Source organism: Hipposideros armiger, unplaced genomic scaffold (assembly GCF_001890085.2).
Source record: "Hipposideros armiger isolate ML-2016 unplaced genomic scaffold, ASM189008v1 scaffold_85, whole genome shotgun sequence".
Lineage (NCBI taxonomy): Eukaryota > Metazoa > Chordata > Mammalia > Chiroptera > Hipposideridae > Hipposideros > Hipposideros armiger.
This window is the reverse complement of record NW_017731435.1, coordinates 652,420-661,590: the sequence shown is the minus strand read 5'-3', so window position 1 is coordinate 661,590 and position 9,171 is coordinate 652,420. Positions and strand designations below refer to the sequence as shown.

At 60.8% G+C, this 9,171-nt stretch overlaps 1 protein-coding gene across 3 annotated transcripts in view; it reads left to right on the top strand.

The window, feature by feature from the left end:
* INPP5A (inositol polyphosphate-5-phosphatase A) overlaps window positions 1–9,171 on the top strand; it is a 179,988-nt gene that overhangs the window by 68,509 nt on the left and 102,308 nt on the right. For 2 of the 3 annotated variants that reach the window (XM_019644116.1, XM_019644117.1), the window contains exons 1-2: window positions 4,716–4,813; window positions 8,080–8,167. In XM_019644116.1, the coding sequence (XP_019499661.1) occupies window positions 4,740–4,813; window positions 8,080–8,167 (162 nt within the window). In that variant the 5' untranslated portion in view covers window positions 4,716–4,739. Of the gene's footprint in view, window positions 1–4,715; window positions 4,814–8,079; window positions 8,168–9,171 lie in introns of those variants that run through there. The other variant, XM_019644118.1, reaches the window with a different exon arrangement.

Below are 9,171 nucleotides of genomic sequence, written 5' to 3'. Positions count from 1 at the left end.
GTGTGTGTGTGTGTGTGTGTGTGTGTGTGTGTGTCCGTGTCCCCTGTTTTAGTCTGTGTTTCTGGTTTTGCTTGTTCATTTTCTCAGATGCTTGTCCGAGTGTTTTCACTCCTTCTCGCTTCGGATCCTTCCTGGGTGGGGCCTCTCCTGGGTTTGTGTGACTTCTCACTTTTCGCAGCAGCTTTGGAGTGCCTCGTGGGGCCTCCCTTCGCCCCTCTCACTGGCGTGAGCACGTTTTGCAGATTCCTAGCTTCACAGCACCCTCTTCTGTCCATCCAGCGAAGTCCAGGGAGTCAGGGGCCTGCAAGTATCTGTGTCCACAGTGACGGGCGACTTCATGGTCCCGCCTCGCAAGCCCCTGTCCCCCTCCAGTCCTTTCCACTTGCTCCCGAGGCGCCCACGGCTGTGTCTCGCTCCCCCTGGGCTGTGTCCTCCTCCACAGTGTCCCACTGTGCCAGCCCTCGCCCGGCAGCCTCTTCCTAGTGGCCGTGGCTGCGGCCATGACCGTGGCCGGGCCTATGAGCCCGGTGCTTCTCTGGTGTTTTCAGACACAAGATGTTCCGGCTGCACGTCAGGACCTGCCCCAGGGCCTCCCCATCGGTCCCCAGTGTCATACTCGGTGACCTCATGCTGTCAGCTGCAGTCACCCAGAACTTGCCCGTCTGACCACTGGACGTCTGTCCCTTTGACCGTTTCCTGCCCTCCCCCCAGGTGGCCACCCTCACACTGCTTCTGTGAGCTGGGTGTTTGGATCCCGCATGTGAGCGAGGCCACGCGGTGTCTGCCGTCCTGTGTGCCTTCTCTCACGCAGCGTGACGCCCGCAAGTTCACCCATGTTGTCACAGTGGCCGTGTGTGGATACCCGCATTGTGTCCTGTCGCCTCCGCTCAGCAGCTGGGATAGTTCCATAGAGACAGACTCGCCCTCTGCAGTCTGTTTCTCCAGAGAGAAATGTGCTGATTGCAAGATGACTGACGTGCATCGTCACATGCGTGTCATTCCAGCGCACGGGTGTAAGTATAGCCTGTTTGAACCTGTGGTGGCAGTAACAGCCCGTCCTGCGTGCAGTTTGTAATGTCAGGTGAAGTTACAGCACCTAACACATGGGAATGAGTCCAGCCGCCCAGCCGGACGGCGTCAGCCCTCTGGTCGCCTTTGGGCAGTCCTGCTGTCGCCTTTGGTGACCACGAGGAGCAGAGGACGGAGCGGTGTGTCTGCCTGCGGGCAGCAGCTACTCCGTGTCGGCTCAGGAATCCGTCCGGCGTCCTGAGAGGCCTGGAGCCAAAATGCCACCTTTTGCCGTGAGTGAGGCGAGTGCTGGGAGTGCCTGGTCTGTGGGTGAAGACATCGCCCTGCCTCGCTCGGCACCGCGCTCCTTTCCGTGATCATTCACGGCTTTCTCCTGACATTTCTCATGACAAAGATCCTGTCATTTTAATAACTGACTTTTAAAATGCGACGGGCTTCCTGTTTGCCTGTTATATTTCTGCGCAGCTGCTTCTAAGCGTGGGCACCTGCTGTGCCCTGGGCGCCACCCTCCGTCAGCTTGGTGGTGGGAGCAGCACCTGTGGGGCCAGGTGTGTGGGGCTCGGGGCGTCCATGCCGTGGGGGGTGGGGGGTGGGTCAGAGCTGCTGCCAGCGAGCACAGAGGACGGCTAATAGCCGTCCTGGGAGCCCGGCCAGGGGCACCTGCGAGGGGAGAGGGCGCCAGGGGCCCAGAGCCATGGCGTGAGGTGCTGTGCATGAGGCCACGGAGCCACGGGTGTCTGGGGCGGTGGGGACAGGGCTGGTGGCCACACGCCAGTCGCCGCGTCGTTGGCCTGCGCGCCCAGTGTGTGGGCGAGTCTCTGAACAAGCTCGGCCGCCGTCCACGACGGCTCTGTTCCTTCCAGGCGACTCCCTACGTCTCAGGGCCCAGGTTTGTTGCTCCCTTGGTCTTTAGCAGAAGGAAGTTTGTTTACAGAGCTGGGTGGTGTCACGAGTGCCCCCCTCGCCACCTTGTCCCTTAGCAGAGGGCCCCCATCTGCCAGCTCCGGCCCCCACTGCGCGCTGTGTTTCAGGGAGCCCATACTGTTCTGGTTTAAACTAACGTGACCTTTTCAACGGCTAAGTGACACAGCTCTCTCCACTCGGGAGGGGCCGCAAGTGAAGGTAAATACGGCCGCGAAGTTCAGTGGTGATTTTGTCATGATCGTAGCAGTTCACACGTGTGCTGGGTGCTGCCGTCTCGGGGACAAGGAGTAACTTGCATGTAGATCCCATGCTCGGTTCTCAGGAAGTGCTGTTAGGGTCGTTGTGTAGCATGCGTGGAGTTGAAACGATAGTCACAGATAAAATAATATCAGTCATTTTATTTGGCTGTTTATTTAAACTTACGATGAGTCAAAATTTAGCTTTAATTTGGAAAATCGTTGTTTACTGAGTAAAATATACGATGTGTAGGTCTTTCCCTAGAGGTGCTGGCAGCGTTTCATCCCCAGCCTCAGCGGGCGGCGCCCCAGGGCTGCCCTCTGGCCAGGCGAGGCGCTGAGGGACTGAGTGGGGAAGGCCAGCGCGCAGGGGCAAGCGCATCGGCCGGCTCCATGTTGTGGGGGGCAGGTGGAGTTCGTGGGCGCATTTGCAAACCGCCACCCCAGCTCTGAGTGGAGCGGGTCCCCGGAGAGGCAGCTCAGTGTGCAGGAAGGGTGAGAACGGGAGGTAAATTGCGTTTGCCCGTGAGTCCGCGGTCTGTGCCAAGGACAAGGACAGGACAGGTCCCCAAGGCAGGTGCCTCTGAGGACAAGGAGCGTGCCAGGTGGAGCTCGGCAGATGAGATGCGGGCGGGCAAAGTCCTAGTTTTCAAAGAGTTACAGTTGATCGCACACGTGCCAAAGCGAGGCAAGACATTGGGGCATGATTTCAATAAGGTTTGAAAGGAGGAATTTACAGTTGATCCTGGTTAACCAGAGTTTGTTTCATCCCCAGCTCTTGTGCCATCAGCCTGGAAGCTTTGTGTCTGTCCCCCGCCCCTCCCGCCTCCCGCAGCGGTAGACGGGACCCCTTGTTTCTAGTTTGACCAGAAGGTGCTGCTTTTCCTGACAGGCCTGGTGGCTCTTGAGAGGGAGCCCTGGCGCTTCCCCTGCGACGTCTCCATCAGGGATCTAACTCCCGACATATGGGGGGGCTCGGTCTGCTTCCCCGTGGCTGGTTCTGAGTGCTTGTGTTTTCTAGGGATTTGTCTATTTCACCTAAATTTCCAAGGAGACTGCACAGCTGCACTGGCGATGGCTCCCACTGCCATCGACGTGCCTGCAGGGTCTTGGTCAACTCTCCTGTTGGTCGGTGTAGCCTGGGGTACCAGTTTCACTAGCCCCTCACAGACGGCCTCTGGCTCTCGTGTCTGTCTTCTGCTTTCTGTGGGTTTATTTGCTGCTGTCTGTCCGGCGGCCAAGGGTGGCCGGCCAGCTTGGACAGCTCGGAGAGAGTGGGACCCCCTGCTGGGTGTGGCCGTGCACGCCCCCCCCCCGAGTGCTGCTTGTCCTCCATCTGCCCACCTGATGCCTGAGTCTGGTCCTGGGGAACCCAACCCGCTCTCGGGCCCGAGGGGAAGGTGGGGCCTGGTGGCGCCCGTCCGAGGCGCTCCAGGTCCTCCCCTGATGCTGAGCAGCTGGGCTCCCAGCCCCAGGGACCCCTAGCACCCCCAGGCCCCCCAGCCATGGGCCCAGGCCGCTCACGTCCACAGCGCCTGCCACTGGCTCACGGAGTCCCTGTCCCGTTCCCTGGGTGCCTCCTCTGTCCTTATCCTCGGGCAGCGCCCCCAGCCTCTGTGGCCTCTGTTCGTGGCTGTCCCATCAGTGGGGTGCTGGGAGCATCTCCAGGAGTGGCGCCCAGGACCGGAGGTGTCCGTGTCTGTGGTCAGTGGGAAATGGAAGTCACCTTAGTGAACTTCTGTCAAAACCCAGTTTTAAAAAAAGAGCAAGGAAGCCAGGGTGGCTTTCGTGGCAGCTGGCGTCACACAGCAGTCCTTTCCCCACGAGGCTTAAACACGTTTTCTGGTCAGAAGTTTCCCCCTTTTGAAGAACATACCCTGTGCTGTGGGCTGCGTTTCTGTGTCACAGCCGAGCCCAAGGCAAGGTCTGGTCATTGTCCCACGCTGGACGTGCCACACACTGTCAGCGGGCAGGCGGGCCAGCCGCTGCCCTGTGCGAGGAGGTGCCCGGGGAGGGGAGGACACACGCAGAGCCCAGGAAGAGCCAGCAGTGGGCACGGCCAGGTGTGGTTAAGAGGACGGTGGGCTGGGGGCCCGGAGACAAGCGCCCTCTCGGCCTCCGAGAGCCCCGGGGCCCGGCCCCTGTGCGCCTCCGCCACTGCCCTCAGCCTCCTGGTCCCCGTGGCCTCCACTTACTGTCCCCCCCATCCCAGGCAGTTTTTCCTCCCACTGGGCTCGGACTGAGCCAAGACCCTTGATGGCTGTCATGTCACAGCTGCCTCATCACCCCAGCAGGGGCCCCGTCAGTGATGCAACGCGTCCCTGCGCTCCTGGAGGGCCAGCCCGTCCCCTCTGTGAGCACGTGCCCGGCAAGTGACCTGTGGGTCATCCAGCTGCGGAGCAAGTCCCCGCGGCTGTCCCTGGACGCCCACCGTGTGCCTGTGTATCACCCCGCCCCTGCTCAGGGATGTGACAGCGCCATCGACGGGGCCCCTGACGACTGTGCCCTCTGCTTCCTCCCCAGGTCGTCCACACGCACAAGCCACACTTCATGGCGCTGCACTGCCAGGAGTTCGGGGGCAAGAACTACGAAGCGTCCATGTCGCATGTGGACAAGTTTGTCAAGTAAGTCCGGCGAGCTCCCGCCGCCTCTGCAGGGCGGGTGCTTCCTGTGCAAGTGGCACAGCCTCCCCAGCCCGTGGGTGAGCAGTTTTCCAAAGAAAAGAGGTGTGGCCCAGTGTGTGACAGCTGGTGGGGGGGATGGGTGGGGCGTGGCACTGCAGGTGACAGCGTGCCTCCTGGGAGCAGGGGTGCAGGTGACAGCGTGCCTCCTGGGAGCAGGGGTGCAGGTGACAGCGTGCCTCCTGGAAGCGGGGGTGCAGGTGACAGCGTGCCTCCTGGTAGCAGGGGTGCGGGTGACAGCGTGCCTCCTGGAAGCGGGGGTGCGGGTGACAGCATGCCTTGGGCTCAGAGACTTCAGCCCTGGGCTCCAGGCAGAGTCCTGTCCGTGTGTGCCGATGGTCACACCTCTTGCGGCCTGGTGCTGGCCCGCCTGCTGCTGCTGCTGCTGAGGACGGATGGACAGGTGGACTGACAGGACCGGTTCCATCCAGCAGCTCACAGCTGTGTTTGTCACAGCAAGGTGGGGACAGAGCTCTCACCGTCTGTGGGAGGTCACCTCCGTTGTTCGGGAGGACGGAGCCAGAAGTGCTGTGCCCGCTGGCACGCATGCCCTGCGGGTCCATAGAGGACCGGCCGCTCAGTGCAGCTCAGTAAGGGGGGCAGCGAGGCTCGGCGTGGACCTGGGAAGTGGACGCGTGGGGTGGGGCTGCAGGGGCGTGTCCGGTCTGAGGACAGAGTGACCACCTCTCAGCCTGCTGCCCAGCCTGAGGATGGCTCCAGCCACCGTCACCCACTGCCAGTCACTGTCGAGGTCCCTGGCCTTATGGAGTGACATAAGTCATCCATGTTTTCAGCTGTTAAATTGTGGGGTAATTTGTTAAAGACCAAATTTTTTAAAACCTGTGACATTTTCTCAAAGTAGTCTATAGTTTTAAGGCAGTTTCAATCAAAATGTTTTCTTAACACTTGACAAGCTCATGCTAAAGTCAATATGGACGAGTAAAGGTCAGGATTCGCTATGGAGTTGTGACACTGGAGGCGTCCTCCGCCTGAGTGAAGGGCCCGCCCACCGCGTGGGACAGGTGGCAGCTGCATGGGGAGCTGTGCCCGGACACACGTCACCACTGTCACACCACATGCAGGGTGCGCCTCGGGCAGCGGGAGACGCAGCGCTGCCGCCCTGAGCCCGAAAGGCTCCACAGCGCTGGGCGAGGGAGAGACCTCTCGAAGCACCGCTGACAGCAGGGAACACTGATCAATTTGATGGTGTTCAAATTGAAAGGACACCATAAATGAAGTGAACATTTAGCCGCGTTTTGAAAAAGATCTGCGACACGCTTTACTGATAAAAATCAGTACTTAAATGTATGAAGAACTGTAAGTCAGTAAGAAGAACCGCCCACTGGGAAAACTGGGCATTTCAGAGAAGGGGAAACGCGGGCGGAGGTGCCCAGGGACCCTCACAGCGTCCTGCCTGCCCACCGCCCGGCAGCGCCCAGTCCCCCACCTGCGTCAGCACGACACACACTGGCATATCTCGCTTTGAACGGTTATCTTTTTTAAAGTGAGAGAAAACGTCACTTATTTTTGGGAGCTCGCCGCCCTTTGCAGAGCTCCCTGTTCTGTGGAGGCACCGTTTCTGTCCCGTGTCATTCCCTTCAGCCAGGACTTCTCTGTCACATTGAGCACGAGTCCCTCTGATGAATTCTCTCAGCTTTTGTTTTCAGAGAAAAAGCCTTTGTCCTCGTGTTTAAATGACGTTTTGTTGCAAACAGAATCCCAGCTTCTTGGTGTTTCTCTGGGCCCTTTAAGGCTCTTGCCCTGTGTCCGCGAGGCTGAGCCACTGTCCCGTCTCCACCGCTGGAGGCACTGAGTCCCTTGGCTGACCGCTGGCGTTGGTCCTTCCAGCTGGTTCACAGCCCTGGACTTCGGTTGCTCTTATTTGCTTTTGTCTGCGTGGGGTTCCTGGGCCTTTCTCCATTTGTGGGTTTCCGGTTTCAGCCGGATTTGGGGAGAGTTTGTCTGTTGTTCCTGTAAATGCTGTCTCCCTGTCCTCCGCTTCTCTTGCTCAGCGTTCCCGACGTCAGAGCCCGGCCGCCAGCACATCCTCAGGCCATCGCTGCCCTCCGGCCGGGATGGTTCCTGGCGCGGTGACAGTCACTGCTCGGTTCTCGTTTAGGTTTTGGTCTGCTCTCAGGTCCGCCCAGTGACAGCGCTCCTGATGCTGCGTTCTTCAGCCCCAGAAGGTTCTTCTGTGGTTTTTACATCTCCTGTCTTTCCTCATGTTCCTTCACGGCACTTTTTTCAGTGAATTCCATCATTTTCTTTCAAGGTCTGTTTCTGTTGACTGCTTTTTGTTGGGTACGGGCCGTGTTTTCCTGCTTCCTCACTTGTCAGGCGGCTTCTGAGCGGAGAGCAGACATTAGGAGCGTTCTGTGCGTTTGCTGCCATCAGACTCTGGGGCTTGTTGTCCCGCCGGCCGAGGTCTGAGCATCAGCTGACCCTGCTCTCCGTCCTCCATCCTCTGTCCTCCCTTAGAGCCCAGCCCCTCTCCCTGACCCAGGTGCCGGCTGTCACATGGTGCCTGTGTCCTCCCCCAGTGTCATGAGCTGGGGCCAGACCCACGCGCGGGGGAGGCACTGCTTCCTGTCCCTTTGGTGCTCTCGGACCCCCAGGGCGCCCGGTGGCCCCTTTCCCAGCTGTGTTTGCAGAGATGACGAACAGGTCATCGACGTGAGCCTTGTCTGGTGATGACGACTGGCAGTGGGCTGGCCAGTAAGCAAGGAACCCACGTGATGAGGGGTGCTCAGGGGCCCTTTCTTCCCGTGTTGTAGAGCCTCAGCCACTCGGTCGCGGTCCTCGGCTTTCTCCCTCCTGGGCAGACGTGCTGGAGCCGCCTGGGCCCCGGGGGGCGTTTGTGATTTGTCCGTGAGAGCCAAACATGAACAACCAGGGGACCCCACAGACCGTGGCGTCACACTATCCTGGCGTGTGGCTCTGGGCGAGCTATCAGGGCCACTGCATTAGTGTCTCCTCCCTGGCAGGCTCTGGTCCTGCCCGTCTCGGCCACATGGAGACCGGAGCTGGTGATGGCAGCCTGTGCCCTGTGCCAGCGGGTCCAGGTTCCTGCACCACCAACCCCCACCTTGGTTGGTGGTGTTTTCAGAGTGATGTCACACGGTGTCCAGGCTGCTGTCTGTGCCTCGTGAGCACACTATAGATGGAGCTGCATCTGTGCAACTCGATTAAAGAGCCATTTTCCCTTCCAGAGAACTGCTGTCGAGTGACGCGATGAAGGAGTACAACCGGGCCCGTGTGTACCTGGACGAAAACTACAGGTCCCAGGAGCACTTCACGGTAAGCTGCTCCTGCCCCAGGCAGCGGTGTCAGCTGTCGCCTGTCCTGCCCACAGCCTGCCGGGTGGTCCGCGTCCACGGAGGCTGGTGGGGAAGTGGGCACGGCGCAGACAAGGGGCCTCAGCTGCTCCCACGAGGTCCACGTGACACCTGGGAGGTGGACAGTCAAGGCAGGTGGCCTGGGGCCAGGTGTGCGGGAAGTGGGAGGGCGAGTTGGGGACTCTGTCCGGGCTGACACGAGGGAGTAAGCCCCGCCTGGGTCTGCTCCCCACACCTCCCTGTGCCCCGAGACGGCCTCCAGGGGGGCGGCCACAGGGGAGCAGGACAGGGCTTTCCATGCAGCGGGGAGTGACCTGTCCCTCCTCTGCAGAGTCCTTGGTCTCTCGGGGCAGTGGACACCCGGGAAGGCGGCCCTGGGAGGTGCAGCAGCTTTGGGAACGCAGGCGTGGGGGCAGAGGTCGGGCAGGTGTGAGCAGCTGCTTGCCGCTGTGCCGGGCGGACATCTCCAGCACCTGTGGAGTGAGGCCCTGGAGCTGCTGCGTCCGCTTAGTGCCTCGTTCCTGTCCCCCGGGACCCTTCCCCGCGCCTCTGACGTCACCACGCCTGCCGGGCTCGGCGGTGTTCCTGCTCCTCAGCCCGTCCCCACCGGGGAGCCCGGCGTGCCGCAGGTGCTCAGCCACGGCGTGCCGGCCGCTCGGAGCCGTGGGTGCCTGTGTGCCGGGTGGGGTGGGGCTGGGGGCGTCCTGTGTGGGCGCAGAGATGTCCCCACATCCCCGGGACTGAGATGTTGAGTTAGGGCATCGGTCAGTTTTCAGTCTTTAAATTCGGGGCATCTAATGCCAGCGAGGCGTGTTCGTCCTTCGCCGTTTGCAGACATGTCTCCGCTTTTTGCTGCGTCTGCAGCACCTGCAGACCCTCCGCCACATTCACCAGCGGCCTTGCTGCCGGCCTTCTTGGGCCACCGTGCTCAGCTCTCCGCCCGCACGCGTACCCGTCGCGGCCCTT